At 51.1% G+C, this 23028-nt stretch overlaps 1 protein-coding gene across 1 annotated transcript; it reads left to right on the top strand.

The window, feature by feature from the left end:
* The first annotated feature begins 1418 nt into the window (after nt 1-1418).
* Nucleotides 1419-19798, top strand: FOSL2 (FOS-like antigen 2). Its single transcript, XM_006880573.1, has 4 exons — nt 1419-1603; nt 12133-12384; nt 16491-16598; nt 18773-19798. Exons 1-4 carry the CDS (start codon nt 1502-1504, stop codon nt 19280-19282), a joined length of 972 nt encoding a protein of 323 aa, XP_006880635.1. The 5' UTR covers nt 1419-1501; the 3' UTR covers nt 19283-19798.
* Nucleotides 19799-23028: the final 3230 nt, after the last annotated feature.

The raw sequence follows: 23028 nt of genomic DNA, 5'->3' as shown, positions 1-23028 counted from the left end.
GAAGGGCGCCGAACCACCGCGCGCGGCCGCGCCCTTCCTGCGAGCGGCTGTGCGCGCCCGGCTCTCGGCCTCGCGGTGGCGCCTCACTAACCGCCCGTCTAGCTCTTCAGGGCTGTGATTATTTTTTCTAAACACTCAGCCGAGGCCGGCGCGGCCTCTCTCCGGGGTTCTACCCCGCGCCCCCTCCTCAGGAGGGCAGGGGTAGAGGGGAACTAGCGCTGCGCGCTCGGGAGCGGGCGAGGGAATTCCTCTCACTCCACGTCACCCGAAAGCGAGGAAACCCGCACTCACGTCCTCTAACGCAAATGACCATCTTTGGCAACGTGCGCCAATGGGACAGACCAAGGGCGCTGGGCCCGAGGGGTGGGCAGAGAGTGTGGAAGGGACAGGGCTGCCTGAACTCCTCCGAACCGCATGGCCGGCTCCCTCCCGAGACCTCACCAGCCCTTTCTTCCTCACCCGCGAGTGTGCGGTTGGCGTCAGCGCGGCAGGCGCCCAAGCAGGGTGGGGAGCACTCTGCCCGCCTCCTCCCGCTTCTCTTCCTCCTCCTGATCCTCCTCACCCCCGCCTCCCCTCGTGCGCTCCTCCCTGCAAGGTGGAGTCTGGGGTTGACGTGAGTGAATCCACATGGTACAGGGGTGGATAATAAAGAGTGTGGAGTTGAACTCGTGCCATTGTAGTGACTCATCTCGGGCAGAGCTCAGGGGCTCCGAGCGAGAGAGCAAGTGAGCGGCGCTCCGCCGGGAAAGAGAGAAAGAGAAAGAGAGCCCGGGGCTGACGGCGAGGCGCGGGCGCCGGGAAGGAGTGCAGGTCCCGGGCACTGGCGCTGCGGCGCGGGAAGCCCGGACCGCGTCGCTTCAGCGCGCATCGCGGTTCCATTCCAGTTCCACGGACCAGCTTTCCTGCTGGCGCGCCGGGGCCGGCGGCTGTTCTTTTCCTAGTCTGAGTAGCTTCGCAACTCGGGCGGCGAGTCTAGCCACAGGAAGTTTATTCTCGGGCTCCTTTTCTCAAAGGAGGAAATAGCAGAAGTTTTTCACAGCGGACAGCCCTGCTTTACTCGCCCTCTTTCCTTTTTCGCTCTCGCTGAAATCTGGGGCCCCCAGACCTGTCCAGTAGGGTTCGTTGGGCCCCTGGTCTTTTTTAATTTCCAATTTTTGGTTCGGAAGCGGGTACCGACTGGGCTCCGGCTGCGGGCGGGGGCGGGAGTGTGCGCAGGGGAGGGACCGAGGGACGCACGGACTTTTTCCGAGGGAGGGACTGCGTGGACAACTGGTCCCGCGGCGCTTCTCGAGCAGCGAAGTTGAGCGCGAGGCGCCTGCCCGGGAAAGCACTGTTCCCGCGGCCGAGCTCGCTGCCTTTCCCCACCGCGTCCGGTGCCGTGGGGGAGCCGGCGGAGCGGGAAGGCGAGACCCGCGCGGCCGGCGGGCGAGGGAGCGCGCAGCCGCGACGAGGGCGGGGGAAGAAAAACACCCTGTTTCCTCTCCGGCTCCCACCGCGGATCATGTACCAGGATTATCCCGGGAACTTTGACACCTCGTCCCGGGGCAGCAGTGGATCTCCTGCGCACGCCGAATCCTACTCCAGCGGCGGCGGCGGCCAGCAGGTAGGTGGCGGCCCCCGTGCACCTGGCTACGCACAGACTCCGCGCTCCTCTCGCCAACACTACCTTTTTTCTTTCTTTTCCTTTTATTTATTTATTTATTTAATTTTGCGAGAAAACCATTATCTATGTTTCCAAGTTCTGAATTTTTATATTATGGTCCCCCTCACTTTTTAAATTTTAAAGCTAGTATTGGGAAGGGGGTGTTTGACGAGCCAACAAATCCTTTCCACTCTGTCTTATCCAGACCATCTCCTCTTCTGGATGTGCGTGCCCCTTTTCCAGGAGCTTGATCCCTCCCACCTTTCCCTGGAACACTTCTCTCCAATCCCTCCTCCACCACTACTCTCACCCCTGCCCGTAGTGGACAGATAAGAAAATCAGAAAATTTTTGCCTCCATTGGTACCTTCTAATATCAAGGGTCTCATATTCCTGTGGGAAGATCCCCTTCCCTCTCACCCCCCTTCTCCCGTACTGTGTCTTCATAGCTCTTTTCTGAGGCAGTCTGGGACTTGGAAACATGATCGGGCTCATTCAAGTAATCCGGAGTGAGGTAGAGGGTCGCCCTGCTCAGAATCAGGTGCGAAGGTCAGGAAGGAGGAGGCCAGCCTTGATTGGCTCCCGTGACCGCCTATGAGTGACCCGCACCCATCCTCTTCACCGGCCACAGAGAGCCTGAACTGCCCACGGGAAGGGGGGGCGGGTGTCTTGAGGAACTGGGGATACCCGGGGCGGGAAGGCACAGACTAGAGAAGTGGGGGAAAGAGACATCACTCAGGCTCCTGGGTGGTTCTGGAAGCGGAAAAACAACTTGTTTCTAAAGCAGCCGGACTGGTTTGCACTGGACGGATCGTGCGTGCTCTCGGTGTCTATAAATACCAGGAAGGTGCTGTGGGGTGGTGGTGGGGTGCCTGTCGGGTGGGGCTAGCTGCCTGTCCTCGCAGCAGATCCCTGTTCCGGGCTTGTGAGCGAGCTGGGTTAACCCCGGATCCCACTTCAGTCTGCAGCCCAGCCTGGCCAGGATCTGTGGAGTCGCTAGCCAGCCGGTTTGTGCTGTGACAGTTGCTCGGGTAAGACACGGGTCGGGGTCCCTAGAAGCCAGGAGAGGCTAGGGTAGGTGGGCTCCTAGGGAGGGGTAGACCGAGTGGGGAAAGAAAATGGAAACATGCCACTCTTTTGGACCTGAGAAAGGATACCTTGTTCTAGAGTGATTCCCCTTCTCCTCCCCCCTCCCCAACCTGGTGATTTCTGAAAAATAGCTTCTCTGTGCCTTTCCTCTACCTCCCCCTGTTGTTAGGTGCTCTGGAGTAGATTTTCCACCCCATGTGATGAAGTAAAACTGCCTCCTAGGGTTTTCTAGGCTGTAATGTTTGAGCAAGACAGCCAGGTCTTTCTCCTTCAGACCTGCTGAATGGGTTGTACTGCCAACCTTTCTCTTAGCAGCCAAACCTTTGGGCCATTTTTTCTACCCTGGTGCCTCCAGAAATCACCTACTGCAGTTTTTGTGTCTATGTACTGAGGGAGCAGTCATTGTACTTTTAATATTATAAAGGTGATGCGTTACAAGCCTTATCCTAAAACTGACTTTGTGTTTTGGGGCTTTACTTTTTTTTTTTTCTTTCCAGTCATATTGATGGTTTTTGTTGGATTTAAACATCTTTATGCAATGGGTTGGAGACCCTTAATGCCCATTCCCTGAGTCTCCAAGCCCCAGATAGTCCCTCTCCTCTTCCCCATATCATCCGGAAAGGATCATTTGATTTATTCCCTCATGTTTAAGCTGCTGTTTCTGTGTTGATGAGCATTTAAATATTAGTCTCACTACCTGGCTTCACCCTGGGGCCCGTGCGGGAAGTTAGGCCGGACATCAGTGCACTGACTGAATAAATCTGTGTCACTAGGGCTTTGAGCCCAGGATGTGAGCCGAGGCAATTCCCTGTTTTGGAAGAAAATCAGACAGGAAACCAGAGCTAGGAAGAAGGAAGAGGACTGAGTCCAGCAGAGTGTAATGGGGACTCATTACCGAAGCAAAAAGCAGCTGTTGGCTAATTCCTAGCAAGCTGCAACACATGAAGATTTTGCAATTAGTAATAAGCAGTGCGCGGGGGTTCTCGTATAGAAGCCTACTCCTGGGCCCAGCAGTGGGAGTGAGGCTTCTTTCAAACCAGAGGAATTGGCAAGGGAGCACCACTTTAGACAAGTTTCACAGCCAGCCCACTCCTTGGAGGCTGGGGTGGGATTTTTCCATCTATCCAACCTTGAGCTGAGCTGTAGTGCTCAGGACTGCCTGGGAGGCTTTTGTTACTTCACAAGTCTGTACTATGAGGACTCCTCCCAAATTTGGGATCAAGGTAACTTTATTACATACCAGATAAAACCTGTAATCTCTTTATTCTCGTCAGCTTCTTTCATGGAGAGTCTTTCAGGGAAGCTAGTTGGATAGGCCTTTTCTTTCATGGCATCTCAGTGGCCCAGTGATTGTACACTGGTTTCCTCGTTTTCTCTTGGGTGAGGGGATATTCTTTTCCCCCTCTAATATTTTTCTTTTTGGGAGCCACTATTCCTAAGAAAACTCTGTTCATCTCAGACCTTCTTTACCTCTTTATCTGCTTAAAGTTTGATCATAACACATAGCTGTGAGTCGGAGTGACTCTGGGGAAGATACGGATAATTTCTTTAAAGCTTTGGTTCTTGAATCTGAGTGGAACTTGAAGCATGAATAATATTTCCTGTTCCAGTTGTAGTTTTAATCTCAAAGGTTAGCATATAGTTTTAATCTCAAAGATGGATGTTTCTGGTTTTGTCTTTAAACTTGCTGTACCCCGTAGCTCTCCCTCTTGGGTTTTTGCTGGTGTTGTTTTCTCTCTCCTAACTTTGCTAGGAAAACACCTCCCAGATATATGCCCTGCCTGGCTGCTTGACTATTACGGTTTCAGCGCCTGAGCATTACGTAATCCAGCCAGTTACACAAACATAGGTCATTTCATAACTTGTTTTCATCAGCTGGGCCCCCTTTTTGTAAAAAAAAAAAAAAAACAACAAAAACAAGACTCAGAAGTTTTCCAAGGCTGCCATTTGTCTACTTCTCAGATAACTTGTGAAAAATAAATAAAAAATAAATCAAAGAGGCTATTTCCTTTTTGGAATCAAGGAATACCAGACTAGATCTGATCTTTTCTTCAGCAACCTTCCCCTCCCAGAAAACACATACACACACACAAAATTCCCCAGAGTGAACTTTTGCCAACTGTACCAGGCTGGGACATTCCTTACATCAAAGAACTTTTACCAGAAATGACTGTGATTCCCAAATCAGGGCCAATCATACCTCTCTAGTGCCCCCTACGGGGCATTAGGAAGAAAACAATTTTTGGGAATGAATGTAGTTTTCCAGTGTCCAAGAGTGGGAACCAGCTTAGTGTTTGTAATTCATGGGGTTTTTTTTTTTCTTTCAATAAGACAGATAAGTGCTGTGTATTTAACAACAGTTAACTGGGAACTAGTTTGACTTCAAAATGGCAGGGATCCCCGCCCATTTGTATTTTGTTTTGTTAGAAATAAAAGCCGGTTGAAATAGGAGTGCTTTTCGCTTTCTGGATCTTGATCCCTGCCTTTTCCTTAGGACTCCAGCACAGCCTTTTCTGATTCTCAAGCGTTGCTCTCTCGACTCTTTGTCCTGGCAGAAGTTGCCATTTTAACGGGTATGATGCTGTAACAGTTTGTCCCGTGTTACACCACGACCACCACTCATGATCCATTTCTGGAACTTTCATCCCTCAGACCGAGGAAATTCGGTGCCTTTTCTAAAGTGAAACTCCCTATTCCTTTCTCCTCTCAGCTGCTGGTAAACCCTTTGGTTTTCATGCATTTGTTTTTTCTGTTTCATAGAAGTAGAATCATACACTGTTGTCTTTTCTAGCTGACTTATTTCACCCAGCACATGATGTTTTCTGGGTTCATCCATGTTGTAGCATGTATCAGAATTTTATTTCTCTGTAATGAATAAATAATCAAGGTCTGTATTTATACTGAGATGCTGGAAATGTTTTTTTCAAAGGAGAAGAAGGGTAGAAGGTAGAAAATTAATATTAAGATTCTGGTGCAATTTCTTTTCTTTTGTTCTTTTTGCCTTAATCTTACAGATGTGGTTGAATAGGATCAAACAAAATGTTATCCTAGGAATTTGTCTGTTCCGCTGATTTTTGGTGGTGGAAATCAGCATCGCTTTTTCATCAAAGTGAGTGGGGTGAAATAGCAGCCATGTATTGTCTGAGTGTCAGTCACATTTTCCTATCCAGAAGTCTTAATGTATTTCCGTTTCTTTCTTTCTGCCTGTCTCATTATTCAAGGTGAGTATAAAGTTGGAGAGTTTTGTTTTTGGAATTGCCTTTAGCAATTCAATTTCAAAATTCTTTTGAAAACCTTCTTTGCTAACACATCTTTGAAGGCCAATTAGAATTTTGGAAATGACTGAAAGAGCTTTAGAAGCCATTATGTCTTGTCATCTAGGTGCCCATGTCACCGAGTCTTGCTGGTCTTGGTTTCGGGAGTCTGACTAGGAGAATGTCCCCCCGGACCAGGCACAACAAGGCAGCCACCTTTAGTAACAGTGTTTTGTCACTCATGACTAGAATTTCCCCTTTGTTAATGAGGAACTAAGCTACTTCGTTTTGAGAGCAAAAAAGCGAATTTTCTGGTTGATTCGTGTAGTAAAAAAAAAAAGAAAGAAAGCTTTATTATTCTGTGGACATAATCTCATACGTATGTGTGAGGTAATTGGTGGTCGTAACATTTAAGAATGACAGCATCTGCCTTGAGTGAGGCAACTTTCTATTATTGTTCCAATTCTACTAACTATTCTCAGTCAACTTACCGGGCTCAGAGGGGTGCTAGATTTCTCTTGGCCCGTGCCTGCCTCTCATCCTGTCATGTGGCACTGGCCATGCTAAGAGAAGATGAGGTGACATGCTCTTCCCATTGAATGCAGACCTACCTGAGGACTCAGTGAGGGAGTGGGAGGGTACAAGAGAGCCCCACAGAATGGTGGAGGGAATTCAGGGCTTTGAGGTAAGGCTTCTGGTTTTCTAGAAAGGCCTTAACATGGTTTCCTGTTTCCTTCCATTGGAGTCTCTGGGAGGAAGCAAACCAAGGAACTTGGAGGACACCTCCATTTCAGCTAACTTTCTTCTCTTCCTTGCTTTGCCCTGCAAGTGTAGTGAAAAACAATAGGGTGGTTCCTTGAAGCAAACCTGGGAAAGGGAAGGGCTGGTGCAGGCAGGCCACCTGAGGTAGGTTTTATATTCTGTAAATGAAGGGAAACCATGGTTTACTGGCATCTGCTCGTATTGACTTAAATGGCATTTCCTCAGAATTCAGAAAAGGTGCTGCTGAGTTGACCTGGATGATGACCCCGTGTGTGCCAGTGGAGAACTGTGCTCTGCAGGGTCTCCAGTGGCTGGGTTTTCAGGACTGATCGATCACCAGGCCTTTCTTCGGAGAGACTTGAGACACTCTAATCTTTTAGTTGAAAGCTGAGCTCTTAACTACATTTGCAGGGCCAAATAAAGACTCCAAGTATAAAGAATGCTCTGGGAGGTCCCGTCCAGAGAGAATTTGTGAGGTGCAATTGAGTTCTTTATAAGAGACCTTTTTTTTCTTTCCTTAAAAAATAGGAGACTTTTGAGAACATTCCTAGTTCAGTAAAAATAGAGAAGAGTTGAGGCAAAGTGGACCTCATGAAGGACATTATAGGGAGCACAAAGCAGCATGGCTCTTACTCCTTCCTCTCCCCGTGGGCCAGTCTCCTGGAATGTCAGAGCTTACCTTATCTGTGTTGGAAACCTAACTAAAAAAAGAGAGAGAGAAAGATTCTTAAGAACAGAGGAAAAATAGAAAAAACCCCCCCAAAAAAATCCTAGTTCCTTACTCACCCCATTGCCTTTGAGTCTGAAATGACTCATAGCTGACCCTCCAGTGGATTTTCAGAGGCTGTTAAGTCACCCAAGAGGACATTGATACAAATAGTTATACCCCTGCATGGTGATAGAACCCACAGAAGTCTTGACTTGAGTATTTAGTTGCCCAGCCATGGGTCAGGCCCCAAAACACCAACTTTGACTTCCATTTCTGCTCCACCGAAGAATCTCTGGGATATGCCTCCTGCAGGCCTGTGGGAAATGGGGCCTAAACTTTAGTGAGGGTCATGGTTGTGGCCCTCCTTTTTAAGTCTAGGGTGTGTTCCCAGTGGCCCTCTGACCTGGTGAAGGGGCCCTGAACTTTGAGCGGTCTTTTAATAGGTAGCGAGAGGGTCATTCTTACTGCTCAGCCCCCCAACACCTCTGGATCCAGGCACTATAGGATAATGAAGATGCTAGTGCCCCCAGACCAGCAGCCAGTCCCACAGGGAGGCTTGAGGGTCAAGCCCAGGCCCTGGGGAAGAGGAGTTCCCCCAACCCTGGTTTTCTTTCTTCTTTCTCCTTATTTATTCACCTCCAGGCTGATCATAGGAGACGAGAACAGTCTTCGAGGACTGTTGGTTGGTTGACTCTGGCCTGATTGTTTGTGTAAATAAAAATGGATGGAGCACAGGCATGCCTATCTGTTTGCATATTATCTGTGGCCATTTTCCCATGATGGGGGTAGGGTTGAGTATTAGAACAGAGACAGTATGTCCCATGAATCTCAAAATATTTACTATCCAGTCTTTTACAGCAAGAGTTCACTAAACTCTGCTGTGGGAGGTTGGTGGGGCCACTTTATCCTTTTATAGACATTCTTGCCCCCCAGATATGTACAGAGTGATGCAGGGCAATAGAGCATTTGGAGGCCTTGCCAGGTTGAAGTGTCATACAGCTGTGTAGCATCTCCATTCATTTCCCCAGAGGATGAACTTCAGAGGGGCCTGGAGTACTTTAGGTGACCCAGGTTAGATCTGGGTAATGCCCCTCAACTCCTCACCCACAGCATACCTAAAACTGCCCTAGTGTCCATTCCTGAAATATACTCTCTTACTTTCTGCTTACTATCAGTTCATTCATAGAAAACCATGACTTATCCCTAATGTGACATTCGGTCAATCCTGAGGTTCTGTTGACACAGAAGAATAACTTCTGAAGCCGCAAACTGCTAATCTCACTCCTTGTCTCACTCCAGTGTCCCTTTCTGAATAATACATGCAGAGCTGAGACAGATACACACCTGCCTGATCTAATTTAGAGTTTTGTGTGTCTCCCAGAGATGCTTCTCTCAGAGACAAAAGCATTCTTCATCAGAGCCTCCGTTCCCTCTGGGGATGGGACATTGTTTTCCTAGCAGCTTGGAACTAGTGTGTTACCCAGATGGCTTTGCCTCCGGTCTGGAGCAAGGTGCACATGCATTTCAGAGGCAGTCATTAACTACAACCTTGTTTTCATTGCTGTCTTGTTTTGTCTAGACCAAGTTGATTGCTGTAAGGGATCTGACTGATAGTGCTGGAGAACACACTCTGTAAACTTGCCTTCCAAGAGAGCTGGAGGGCTGAGGACCCTCCAATTATTCCCTAAGGATTGATTGCCAAGCATTGCTTCACTTTCCCCCTCCTAGCTTTCTCAAACTTAAACTTTTGTTGAGTTGAATGAACAATGAATTTTTCAGGTGTTTTCCTGAGAGGAAAGCTAACTATCCCCGACAGAGGTGGGTCAGACCAAGCCGTCAGACTGGATGCCTGCTGTGGATTTCAGCCCCAGGCCAGCCTCCTGAGACAGACCCTAAGAAGCCTTGGGAACAGAACTGGAATAAAACTTGTTGCTTGCTTCCCTGGAGTAGGAAGCTGGCAATTCTCCCCAGAGCCATCCCTTGCAGAACACAGAGACAATTCAGATGATGAGGTGATGGCAATACCGTCTTCCATCTGTTTGGAACCCTGTTCCTCAGTCCTGGCTCTCCAGGAAAATCTACTGAGGAACTTTTAGAAAAAAGTTCCATTATTGGTACTCCACCCCAGACCAATTATTTCAGACCTCTAATGATGAGGCTCGGCCTCGGTGTTTTTCAAAAGCTCCTCAGAATAGTCTAATGTGCAGCCAAGGTTGAGAACCACTGGTGTAGTGCTTCCTAGTCTGTGATTACCTCTCTTTGTAGCTACTTATTTAATCCTCCTGATGGTATGGTGTGTTTAGTGTGAGTATCCCTCTTTATAGACTGGGAAACTGAGTCCTTGGTGATTTGCCAAAGGCAAAGCACAGAGCACTTGAAGTAGGCCTCATAGCCAGGGCTCCTGTCAACAAGTGCCATGCTGTGCTCCTCCTCCTCCCCTTCCCCTTCAGCAGCCCAAGAGAAAAATAGCTTCTGGAACTGGTGCTTTTGCATGTACTCATCCATGCCTACGTGTTCTCACATACCCTGCCTCCTCACAACCCAGCCCCGCTGTCATTTTTTTCTTTTTTTGACTTTTCCCCCATGGATGCTTCCTTATCCACTATACCTTATAACTTTTCCTCCTATTCTCTCTCTTCTCTTCTCTTCTCTTCTCTTCTCTTCTCTTCTCTTCTCTTCTCTTCTCTTCTTCCCTCCCCTCCCCTCCCCTCCTCTCCTCTCCTCTTCTCTTCTTCCCCCCTTTCTCTCTCTTCTCTTCTCTTTCTCTGTCTCGTGCGCGGGCACGCTAGTGCATGTGTGTGCACACAGGCGTACACTTCCTTATTTTCATTAAGTTCCTGATAAAACTCAATTGCCCTTGCTTTCAAAGGTTCAAGGTTAGAGTCCATTGTACTGGTTAGTATTCATCACAGAATTTCAAAGTTCTTTGCTCTAGGCTCTTTTCCTTATGGAATCCCAGAACCCATTGTATAGGGAGCATTTCTCAAGGAATCACAGAATCTCTTGCACTTGGCACTTCACCTCATGGAATCCCAGAGTCCATTGCACTGGGCCCTTCTCCTCATGGAATCCCAGAATCCATTGCAATGGGCACTTCTCATGGAATCCCAGAATTCATTGTGCTGGGTAGCTCTGTTCACTGAAAGCAGTTGGCCTAGGGCTCTGGGTGGCAGATAGCAGGGGGAGTGAGAGCTTCAGTTTTCTTACACAGTAGGAATCCAGAGATCCCCAAGGATAAAAATGGTGCCTATGGCAGCTGCTATTGCTGTTGATTCTTTTAGTCATGGTTGGTCCAGAGTAGAGTTGGAACATGATATAATTTAGTCCCTGGGAGGTCTTTGAAAATGATCATGGGATTTTATTTAGGGCCAAAGAAACCCATACTGTCTTCTGGCATGAGAGAAGGTCTGCAGGGACCTATGGCAGAACTGATCTGAACTATTTGGGTCTGAGTTTGTGGGAAGAAGAAAGTGGTGTTAAAGCAGCTCATTGTTGGAAGAGCTGGGTTGGAATCCTAAGCAATGTTAGCAGTGTGGCCTTGCATAGTTAATCCTAAGCCTACATTTCTACTTCCAAAATGGAAATCATAGTTTTTACCTCAGACAGAGAATTACAGAGACAAATGATATAAAACACTACACATGATGACTGTCATATATTATCATTGTCATTTAATCTAGATTAGGGAATTAAGTGTGTGAAGAACTTGTTTTTGTAGACTCAAGAATTATCTGAGAAAGAGGGTTCACCAGGATTCCATTCAGAGGGTCTTCTCCCTAAAAACTGGAAATGGGGAACCCTTCTCTTCTCCCTCCACTCAGTTTTCAGTAGCTTCCCTGAAGAAAAGTTAAGCTCCACCACTGCGGAGTGCAGCCTCATTTTCATTTTTGTACTCTGTCATCTCATTGTAAATAGGATGCCTCCCTGTGGCATGTCCCAGGGAGCTCAGCAGCGTGGTCTGGGCATAAACAGAGAGACCAAGAGAAAGATCTGAGGTAGCGACAGCAGAGTCACACACAGACATGGCTGTGAAGGCAGACAGATAGGAGATGGGTAGAGATAGGCTGTGTCTGCCCCAGGCAGGATGGGACTGGGAAGGAGAAGGAGGACGGACAAAGGCAGCAAGAGGAAGTCTGGCCACAGGCGCCACCACTTCTTAGTCTCATGGGTTGGATGAAGGACCTGGTGTCACCCTCATGAGGTCACAGCCCCATCCTGAAACTCTGGAAAGTGACAGTTGCTGGCATAAAACCTTCATGGTGACTTTTTTTTTTTTTTTGCTGTGAAGCTGCCTCAAGGTATCCTGAGCTGACACCCTGGGGGTGGCAGCAGGGGCAGTGATTGGCAGTGACTCGGGCTTTGTGGGGGGGTCCAGGTAGGAGACCTGCCTGTGGCACAGCGGGGCGTAGCTAGCCTGGAGGATTGAGGTGAGAACTCCCTAAGTGTCAGCTCCTACAAGCCGCACCTATCTTCAGAGTTGTTGGGAATGTGAAGTTACCCTCCGTCTTGAGCATGCAGTGCTTGTCCAGGACTTATTCCGGAAACTACCTTGTGTCCTGACCTTACTCTCCAAGCACTGGCCCTGCTCACTCTACTGCCTTTCTTTCACGTTTTGGACCCACTTGTCCGGTTCTGCTCGGTGTTTATTGACCCAACCCTGTCTGTCTTCTTATTTCAGAAATTCCGGGTAGATATGCCTGGTTCGGGCAGTGCCTTCATCCCCACCATCAACGCCATCACGACCAGCCAGGACCTGCAGTGGATGGTGCAGCCCACAGTGATCACCTCCATGTCCAATCCGTACTCCCGCTCGCACCCCTACGGCCCCCTGCAGGGCCTGGCCTCCGTGCCTGGGCACATGGCCCTCCCGAGACCTGGTGTGATCAAGACCATCGGCACCACTGTGGGCCGCAGGAGGAGAGATGAGCAGGTACACATCAGACCAATGACCAGGAGCTGCACTGGGGGGCTCCGGGGACCTCGTAGCTGCAGAGTGTTTTCCTGCACACTGATGGGAGCAGGCTTTTGTTCTGGGACTGGGAGATGGAGGCTAGGGGATCAGGGACCCATGGTCTTTAGGGCCGGAAGCCTGAGGTTCAAGTGTGGTTTTGCCATCTTGTCCATGGTTCTTAGAATCTCTGAGACTCAGTTCCTATCCTCAGAAAGTGGCAATAAAAGTACCTTCCAGACAGACTTGTTGCTGTTCAAATGAACTCATGGGTGTGAATGCACAATGTAAGGGGTCACATGTTAACAGATGAGCCGACTGATAGGACTTGCTATCAGTGGCCTCTGGGATGTGGCTGGGGCCTTGTTTGATTCTCCTTTAGTTGTTTGGTGCAGTCAGATGCCAAGCTGACCCAGAGGGTCAGGCTCTTAGCTGGTACTGTCCAAATTCCCTTCCATTCTTCTTCAGTGTCCAGGCTCCAACTTAAAGCAGGAACCTGACTGAGATGCTTTGGATGTGCATTCCAGAAGTGCGATGACTCTGGGGTCCTAGAAGTCAGCTCTGCTGCATTAACTATTAGGAGTGAGGACAGGAGGTCAGATCTTTTATTTCCCCCATCTAAGGGCTCAGGTTTGAGAAAGGGGTCAACCTGGCTGGGAGGGAAGTCAGGAAATGAACAGGACAGGACCTTCTGGACAGCTTCTCTCCAACTCCTTAAAAGGCCTGTTGTCAGCATCAACAGTGAGCCAGGGTGGCGATGAGCCCCTAGTCCCAGAAAGAGAAATCATCATCACACATAGTCCTAGCAAGAAGGAAATGTGCATGCCTGTCACAGATGGTACAGCTCAGGCACATACACACCTGCCAGGGGTCACGTAGCCCTTAGTGGGAGTGTCTGGACAGGAGCCTGGCTTCCTGTACTTCTTGTGCAGTGCTCTTCCCATAATGCCATGCTGCTTGGAGTCCAGGGAGAGGAAACCTTTCAGTAGGGGAATCCCTCTTTTTTTTTTTTCTTTTTTTTTTATTTTTAGGGGAATCCCTCTTTTGAAAGGCTAACATGGAGTCACTCCAGTTATAGCATCACCTCTACTATTGTCCAGTTCATTCTGGGATCCCAGGATCCATGGATCCAGGGCCATTCGTTTACTGGATACTTAGAATTTCCTTGATCATTGCTCCAAGGAGCTGGATGCTCTCTCAGGAGCTGTGTCCCTCTGAGGACAAAGCTGGGTTGTATCCACCCCTCGATGTTTTGTTCTGCTGATACTAGGCCCACAGTGCAGGCGACCAGGGCATAAATGTGTTACAGACATACACACAAGTCACAGTCATAGCTTGGCCTTCTGCTGCTAGAGCAAGTGACCGAAGTCCTACTTGCTGACCTCTGTCCTTGGGCACATGGCCCTCCCAAGATCTGATGTGAACCGACCATTGGCTTTCCATAATTGCAGCTATACATATTGCAGTGTTAGTGGTCATAATGTCCTTTACAAATACGCTTCCTCCAGGGAGTCCAAAGTACAGAGCTGAATAGCCACAGTGGAGCTGCATACTCCCAGGATGTCAGTGATGCTGGAGCAAGAGCCAGGCCTTTGGGAGACTTTTCTGGATTAGAGAACCACCAAGCAAAATGTGCTCAACACTTCTCTAGCCTCTGGGCCCAACTCCCACCACATTTAGAAGCTTGTATCTGCAAGAGACTTTGAAGATCATAATTTCTATGTTTCCCTCCTCACCCATTTTTCAGATAAGGAGACTGAGGCCCAGGCAGATGAAAGTCCCTGCCCAGGGAACCTGGGCTATTGCTAGAGCCAGATCTAGACTCTACCTCCTTTGACCCTCAGTTCTGTGGTTTTTCCCATCACATCACCTAGGCGTGCCCTAAGACACGCTGTCTGGAGAATTTCCTTCCTTTTTTCCAAGAGGATTGAAGAGAGCTTGGAACGTTTTAATCCCACATCAGTTAGGATTTATTTGTCCCACAGCATCTGACAGCTTTCAGGAAGCCTGGCATGGCAGCCTAGAGCTTTGACGACGTGGGGGTCTCTGGAGCCCACTTCTGCCGTCCCGCCGATGGGGAAGGAGCCGTGCCCTCGCTGCCCTCCTTAGCCCTGCCCAGGAGGCTCCCTCTGAGCCCCGAGGCCCATGGTGACTGAGGAGGCAGGGAGGGGAGGGTGTGTGCGCTTGTGGGTGTGTAGCTGGCGTGCCGATGCACTCACATGTTGATCTCACCACTCTGAACACTTCCCATGTTGATGGCGCCACAAGCTGTCCCACACCTCACCTGATGGCGCTGGGGCATAGGAAGGACTTCTTGACCATTTGAGAGGCCAGGGTGTCCAGTGGAAGGGAGGCTGAAGTCCTAATTTCCTGCCCCTCACTGGTGAGGACCGGGGTCATTGCTGGACCCTAGGGTAACCCTGCTGGCCCTTTTGGGGATGAGCTGAACCCAGGACTGTAGCGGAGGCATTGGCTCTCTTGGTAACTCTGAGGGCACATGTTCAGACACGTTTAGGAGCAGCAAGTTATTCAGGGCCTCTGCCAAGTGGCCTCGTAACCTCAGCTGGGCAGCCGTCCCCACAGGAGCACAGTGCGTGAGGCCAGAGAGTGTAACTCTCAAGTCTACTTGGATACTTTCAGGACTCAGACTGCCAGAGAGGAGATTTCTCTATCTTTCTAGCACTTTCCTGCATCTTCTGCCTTTCTAGTACTTTCTAGATGAGAGAAAGCGTCCAGCTGTGTCTCGTTTGCACACAACAGAAGCTTTATGTGGAAGGTAGGTCAGGAATTATGAGTCTGACGCATTTTCCTGAGAGTTAGGTGCCGAGACTCCCTGTCCTGAGGTCATGGGGTCACTCAGTATAAGCTGGTTGGGGACTCTTCCCTGCTTTGCTGTTTGGGACATCACAGTTAGAGAGTTCCAGGGCTATAAGGAAATCCCTGGGCATGTGCCTGGTCTGCCAGCAGAGGGGCTTCCTCCTGGGGTGCTGACAGACCAGCTCCCTGAGGTGAGGCAGCTTCCCACCACCTCCAGGTGGCACCCCTGTGTGCCCCTGCAGGCAGGACCCAGGTCACACTCCCCTTTTCCCTTGTAAGGCCCCGTGCTTCCCTTGGCACAGACAGGTGCACAGTTAATGTCTGGTAATCAAAAGGATGGTGTCTCTGTGTGAGACCTTTCTGCCTTGGCTCACAGCCGTCTCCTGCGCGCACCACTCTGGAGGCAAAGCACCAGTCCTGCCCTCTAGGGTGAGATGGTGGATGAGCCTAGCCAGGTACCTACCAGTCCTCACTGGAAAGTGCTAGATTGTTAGTTCCTTGCAGGCAAGATCTTTGGTTCACAGCTAACCCCAGCCCCTTGGACTGTGTGGGGCTCACAGAAGGCTCTTGTTTGTTGAGTGAGTGGATGGATATGGTAGGCAGCAGGATTTAACGTGCTGAATGCTCCTTCTCTTGCACCTTCTGCCCAGCCAGCACTGGGCCAGGCACACGGGGAGTCCTCTGTGATGGACTGTGAGCAGCAGGCACTCAGGGATGGCGGAGGGTGTGGGGCATGAGGCGACACCCTGGGCTCTTCCATTTGCAGTGGAATATTCCCCTCTGGCATTTCTTACCTCTGTGGGGGCTCGGGGCCCAGCTACTTACCCAAATGGGGATAATGAGGCTTGCCGAGCAGACACAGTGATGGGGAGGAGTAATTAGCCAGTGTTTGGAAGAAGCTGCTTATGTGGGTGTGGTGAGGCCAGCTGGCAGGATGGGACTCCAGGAAGCTCTCTGGGCCCCAGCGTTCTGGCCTTGGCGCTAAGTCAGGACTGTCATGACAAAGGCAGCCATCAGGCTTGAGCCAGAGGGTCCCTGACCCTTTAAACAGAGCCATCAAGGGTCGGCTCACTGTGCCCTCCCAGGCAGCTAAACCGCAGTGGGCTGTGTATTCTGGGGGCCCAGACCTTGTCCACATACCTCCTTGCTCTCTGTCCTTCCCCCTTTCCAGGCCCAGGAGGAATTCTCACCCTATTTAAAAAGATGGGTTAAAAACACATGCTTGTGAATGCCTCAACCTAATATTGGTGCTCCCCAACCTTGACTTGTAGCTGTCTCCTGAAGAGGAGGAGAAGCGTCGGATCCGGAGGGAGAGGAACAAGCTGGCCGCGGCCAAGTGCCGGAACCGCCGCCGGGAGCTGACGGAGAAGCTGCAGTTGGTGAGGAGCACGTGGGGTGGGGGTGCTTCTGGGTGGGCTGGAGCCAGGGCCCCAGGGCTCTGTGCCCTCCCACCCACTCCATGCTCACCTGTGCCCCATGGATGAGTCAGTGGAAACAGAAACATTCCTCCCAGTGAGCACATGGCTTAGCATTGTGCTGACTAAATAGAAGGCCCTGGCCTGTGGCACCAGCCTGGCCCCAGCGAAGCCACCTTCCTGGGCTGGGCACCTCTCTGCACTCAGGGTCTGAGACTTCCCTGCTTCTGGGTCTGCGGGGATCCCACATAAGGGATGACACAGGACTTCAGTGTCTCCAGGAGCCAAGAGAGGCTCAGAACTTCCCTGCCCAGGTTCCAGCTGCCCTCATCCTGCCTCCAGCAGGGGCAGCTCTAGCTTGGCTTGAGTGCTCTGTCCTGGGCCCTGGGGAGGCTTGGCCTCTCAGCTCCTTCATGTCCACAGAGGTCTGGATCTTAGCTGTGTCCTCACAGACATAGGTCATGTGTCGGCCTAGGCTTATTTCTTGGAGTTTTCTCATGTCCTATGTGGGCAGAAGGTTCCCTGTCTGTGCCGATCCTGGAGCTGTGACGTTGGCCTGTCTATGCTGACCTGTGAGTCACACCATCATCCTGTCTAATCGTCCCGACCGGGGGGGGGGGGGGGGGGGCACAGTCTTGCCTTTCTCTCCTGAGATCTGAATCGAACCAAATGCAGTAACCCTGTCCTGGGAGTCGAGCCCTACAGGGAGGGCTGTGTGCCACGGGACGAGGTGTTTTCACAGTGAGGAGGGGATGGAGGCTGGCAGTGGTTTTTATGATGGCAGAACAGCCAGGATGAGGCTTTGGATGTTGTACCTTCTGTCGTTTTAATTAATCCTTGAAGGTTCCATCCCCTGCATAAGCGGCCCTTTGTCCATCCCAGAACCCTCACTCTGTGGTACCTGGTGAATGTTGTGTGGATTCTCTTGGAAGTGTTCACCCCAAGGGTCTAGCACTCATGGGGACACTGTCTCTCCACTCCCAGCTCTCTGGTCCGGTGCTTGGTGACTGTGCCACCAGCCTCCTCTGCCTTCCTCCCCTCCTCCCAGGAACCTCACACCCTACTCCCCCGCCTCCCCCGCTGGCCCCAGCCGCCCAGGCCCCTGAGCCACATCCTCCACAGGAAACCTCTCTGAAGCTCATGACGTTTGTTAGACCCTTGAGACAGATGGAAACTTTTTTTTTCCCCTCACTGCGAAATAAGCCATGCTCTGCTTCGTGAAGCGCCTGCCCCAAAGCTCCTTGTTCCTGAATGGGAATCGGTGCTGGGGGAAGAGCGGGGAGGAGGCTGGTGACGCACACCTCTTCCTCTGGCACACTCCTCCCTCCACGTGGTACCTGTGCTGCCTCTTGGGCTTCGAAGGGGTCTGTGGTGGTGCAGACTGTGATCCTCTCGTGCCTGCATAGCTGGCTGGCTGTTTCCTCCTGTCTAGCAAGGGGGCTGAACAGAATGTTCTTCAAGGGTCCTGTGAGTCCAGAAACTCCTTCCTCAGAAATGCAGGCCCCAGGGCGGAGCCGGGTGTGCTTGACGACCCAACAGGTGTTGACTGAGCATTGGCTCCGTGCTAGGCACTGGAGAATAGAGTTGGTGTGTGAGCAGCTCTGCACACTCATGGAGCTTTGGGAATCCACAGGGGGTCGACCAGGGGAGGAGTGGACCCACATGCTGTGTGCCCTTTTCTATTTGCATCTTCTCATTAATCATCCTCCGAGAAACATCCAAGAGCACTTTGGGGACCAGTAAAGGCAGGGTGCAGTGGAATACAGACTCTTGAGTCAGCCACTGGGGAACTCAAATCTAGACTATCCTACCTAGTTGTTCTGTGACTTTTTTGGGGGGGACAGGTACTAGACTGCTTTAAACTCTGTTTCCTTGTCTGCGAGAAGGGGATTGGATGAGATGTGTGACACCATAGCTGGGACAGTGTGCTCCTGGCAGCTTACAGTGGTTATTCACCCTGCATCCAAGCAGGCTTTCCTTTCTCAACCCTGGAAATACCAGGCCCTCCTGGTGATGCAGAGCCAGCGGGGTAGGCTGTGAACCGGGAGAGCCGACTGCTTCCTTCGCCCTCCCTGGGTCACCTGGCTGAATCCCCCTTCCTCCTGAGGCTCACCCTCACATTCTCTTTCCCCCCACAGGAGACGGAGGAGCTGGAGGAGGAGAAGTCTGGCCTGCAGAAGGAGATTGCTGAGCTACAGAAAGAGAAGGAGAAGCTGGAGTTCATGCTGGTGGCCCACGGGCCCATGTGTAAGATCAGCCCTGAGGAGCGCCGATCGCCACCTGCCTCTGGGCTGCAGCCCCTCCGTGGTGGGGTGGGTGCTGTGGTGGTGAAGCAGGAGCCCATAGAAGAGGACAGCCCCTCGTCCTCGTCGGCGGGGCTGGACAAGGCCCAGCGCTCAGTCATCAAGCCTATCAGCATTGCCGGGGGCTTCTATGGGGAGGAGCCGCTGCATACCCCTATTGTGGTGACCTCCACGCCTGCCATCACTCCAGGCACCTCGAACCTCGTCTTCACCTACCCCAGCGTCCTGGAGCAGGAGTCTCCCGCCTCGCCCTCAGAGTCCTGCTCCAAGGCTCACCGCAGAAGCAGTAGCAGTGGGGACCAGTCATCAGACTCCTTGAACTCCCCGACTCTGCTGGCCCTGTAACCCAGTGGACCACTCCTCCCAGCTCCAGAGGGGGCCTTGGCCTGGCCTCCTCCCAGGGACCAGCACCTTTCAGCACTCCAGGGCCTTGAGGGCAACAGGGGGGAACCTGCCAGAGAGCTTCCTGGCTCCAGGGAGACTCAGGCGGGATTTGGTGGTGAGGCATCGGAGGACCTTGGGATGAACCCTTGGAATTCATGGGAACTACCCCCTCATTCATCTTGCAAGCAAATCCTGTTTCTTGAAAAGCCTTGGAGAACCTGTTTTGGTAGACTCAGAAGTCTCTCTGGCTTCCGAAGAGCTGATCTGGACCATTCCTAACCCCATGTTACAGCGTTGTCTCTGGAGTGATGGTGTCCTTCCCCACCCCCACCCAGCATGCTCAGTGCCTTTTTGGTTCCACCTCCTTTCTATCAGCCCTTTCCTCCCCCTAGTTTCAATTTCACTCCTTGGTTTTTATCAGATTTTGCCATGACATTTCATCTGGGTGGTCTGAATATTAAAGCTCTTCATTCCTGGAGATGGGGCAGCAGCTGACTCTTCTGCGGGGGCTGACTTGTCCAGAGGGGACAGTCAATGTGCAATATGGAACCTTCCCTCCCCGCCCCTTACCCCACCCACTGCCTGCCTTCTCCTTCTCCGGAAGCAGCAGCATCATTCCCTGAGCTCTCACGGAGATGCCGCCATCGGCCTGGGGAGGCTTCGAGAGCATCCTTCATCCCTGTCCTCCGACACGGCTCTTGGTGGAATGTCTTGGCCAGAAGACAGGGTGTGAGTGAGACAGACAGTCAAGGTGCAGTTTTGATTTGCCAAAATGCCTAATTACTAGGCCCAGGAATAGAGCCAAGAAAGCCACATGGTGTGCGAGCCAGCTTCCCTTCACCTGGCGTCTTGTGCTGCGCTGTGTGTCTTCTGTAATTACTGCCTCACCATTTTGCGCCTGGACCCTTCGCTCCAAACCAGGCTGGCGTCCCACCCTGTGAATCACACATCACTCCAAGTCCCTGCCCTTCCCCTTCTCTGGCTCTCAGGGTGATGCCACCCAAGGAGCCTTTAATGAGCATGGGTGTAGACCCTCCTCAGATTCTGTCAGGGGGCCCCTCCCCAAGTGTTGGAGGAGCACTTGGCTGTGGATGGGAAAATGAAGAGGGAGGAGAGAGGCAGGTGTCTGGGGTGGAGTTCTTTGCAGCAGCAACCCAGCGCCTGGCTCTCCCTGACCTGCTGTTTTCTTGGTCTCAGTGATGCTGGGCCTTTCTGTCTTCTGCGGTCATCTGATACCTCACAGATGCAGGATTTTCCCTTTTCACTCCCACTTTCCCCCAGGTCTTCTGGCTCGGTTAGGGCATGTGAACAGCTGGCCCAGAGCTGTGGCTGTGACTTAATAATGACTGATGCCTGGGTTGTTGGTGTGGAACTTTTCCTGGCTGCTAAAGTATGAGCTAAAATGTGTTGCTTCCCAGGGCAGGTGAGCTGCCCGCCTCCCACAGCAGGGTGGGAGCGGAAGAGCTTCCCTGGCCTCCTGGTCTCCCATATATTGGGGGTCCTGCCTCCCCTCTGAGCCCTTTCCTCTTTGTGGGCACAGCTGCTGCTGCCCTTCTTGCCCACAGTGTTCTGGGAAGCAGCTTCTGGTCAGAATTGGCCTCTGCTCGGCTGGTGCTTTGAGGGGAGACTCTGCTATTGGTGTTTGGGCACTAGAGGTGATTGTATGATAATTTAAAACTATATATGTATTATTTAAATCAAACCCAGTGAGGATTAAATTATGAAATCAGCCTCTGGGGTGAGCAGTGAGAGCCTCATGTGGCCGCCCCTCTTACCCAGGAAGCCTCTGGGTGGTCATTAGTTAACGTGTGCTGCCATCCACCACACACTGAGCACAGACAGGACAGCCTGGGGACTTAATCACACGTCCTGGGACGTGGAAGGAAAGATCCTGCAGAGAGGGGAGACTTTGCAGAAGGGTTTTGTTCAAAATGTTTCGAATATATTCCTCACATGCTCGGCAGTGGTGCTGCTCCCCCGGCCCCCCAGCGGCTCTGGAAAAGGTGAATGGAATTAACCCACTGGGTGTCTGGCTTGAGATTCCTAAAAGATGCAGGATTAGCCAGGGGTAATGGGTGCCCTCAGCTTTGAAAGGCTTCATCATCTCAAGTAACATTTGTATTCAAGTGGGAGCTATTCGTGTCTCTGTGCATATATACATATATATATATTTCTTAAATGAAGCTGCTTCTGGTCTTTTTATTTCTGACAGCCTCTTTAAGACTCCTATTTTGTATGATACTGAAGCTAAGGTTGGTGATGCTCTGTGACTTGGGCCCAGGATGGACTTCCCTGAGACAGTCTGGCTTCAGGTCAGGTCTCAAACTGTGTTGGCTTTGGGACCAGCAGAAGGCAAAACATGGTCAACTCCCCGGCCGTCTGAGGGCCTCTGTGCTGTGTTCCTACTTGACACACTCTGGCTTTGATCTGGGAGGGGTTTCTCAAGAGAGGGTAAGATTCAAATCTGTTGTTCATAGGGTTGTGAAGTGTTGTAGTCGACTTGATGACATATAACTAATACAACAGATGTTATTTAGTGAGTGAATTGACACCGAGTCATGAGCATACCCTCAGCATATTCCTTCTGTTGAACTCTCCCAGCTCATACACATCTGCATTCTTGTTCTATACTCAGTAGCCGCCAGGCCTGCTGCTGCCGCCTCTGCGGCTCCATTGAAGGGAGTGCAAGAGCTTAGGTTGAGACTGCTTTGCTTCTCCCATGCCCCCAGCCTCCTCAGGGCAGCTGGTGTGGACTGCTGTTGAGCTTCAGGCAGCACCGGGCAGGGTTTCCCTGATAGGCTGGTGAGGAATGCAGTCTCCTTGGCCGTGAGTGGCTCATCTCTGAGCTGAGTGGAAAGGGGCAGCTGCTGACAAATGAAGGAGAGATCCCGGGTGAAGTTCTGGAAATTGTTGGAGCCAACTCCAAGTAGAGAGTTCACTGGGAAAGATTTGCAGAAAAAGTCAAACATTCTACTCATACAGGAGACCAAGTGTGTCCATTGTGCTCCTCACATGAGTATCTTGAAGCCAAGAGCCATCAGAGTCAGCTCCTCCTCCTAGGCTTTGGGGAAAAGAGTCTTCTCTCTGCTCCCACTGGGCTACAAGTGGAAAGTGGATTGGAGTCTCTGGAGCATTGGGACCTTTTTCTCCTTTTCTTGATGGACCAATCGGCCACCAGCAGTCTCACCATTTACTTTTTAGATTTGTTTACTTCCCTGATCAGGTATCTACATTGCCCCTTGAGGAAGGGAAAAGCACCTGCTTATGTGCCAGGCACTGTGTTAGGCACTTTTATATGTGTGTATATACCTTCCTTGCGAAGAGACTAAGGGACAAAGGCACGCTTTCATGAAAGACACCCAAGTAATTGAGGGGCAGCTACAAAAACACTTGAGAAAGGCCTCCTCGCCACCACTCTCTTCTCTGAGGCAGGACAGCCTTCAGTCTGAGCTGCTCAAAGATCCATCCCCGACAACACCTTCCCACTCCCCAGACTCCTTCCACCTGCCCCTTCTCCCCTGTGCTGGGCTCCCTCCTTTGTCCTCAGCAAGTGGTGAGAGGGGTAACAGTCCTTGTAGAATCCATGGACCAAGTGGCTATGTGGTGTGTAGAATTTTCCTTCTGGAAATTGAAGAAGAGGGGTCTTAACTACTTTCTGCTTTTTGTTGTCTTTTTGAGCATCTTAAAAGCCAGCATCTCACTATTTA

The sequence above is a fragment of the Elephantulus edwardii genome, unplaced genomic scaffold, assembly GCF_000299155.1.
Source record: "Elephantulus edwardii isolate Elephantulus edwardi_28Jun2011 unplaced genomic scaffold, EleEdw1.0 scaffold00009, whole genome shotgun sequence".
NCBI classification, from domain to species: Eukaryota; Metazoa; Chordata; class Mammalia; order Macroscelidea; family Macroscelididae; genus Elephantulus; species Elephantulus edwardii.
The sequence above is the reverse complement of the archived record's forward strand: the minus strand, read 5'-3'. Positions and strand labels throughout refer to the sequence as shown.

Excerpts from the sequence above, each read along its gene's own strand:
- FOSL2 (XM_006880573.1), top strand. The coding sequence starts at position 1,502 with ATGTACCAGGATTATCCCGGGAACTTTGACACCTCGTCCCGGGGCAGC. Across the intron at positions 12,385-16,490 it reads GCAGGAGGAGAGATGAGCAG|CTGTCTCCTGAAGAGGAGGA; the intron begins GTACACATCAGA and ends CTTGACTTGTAG. Across the intron at positions 16,599-18,772 it reads TGACGGAGAAGCTGCAGTTG|GAGACGGAGGAGCTGGAGGA; the intron begins GTGAGGAGCACG and ends TTCCCCCCACAG.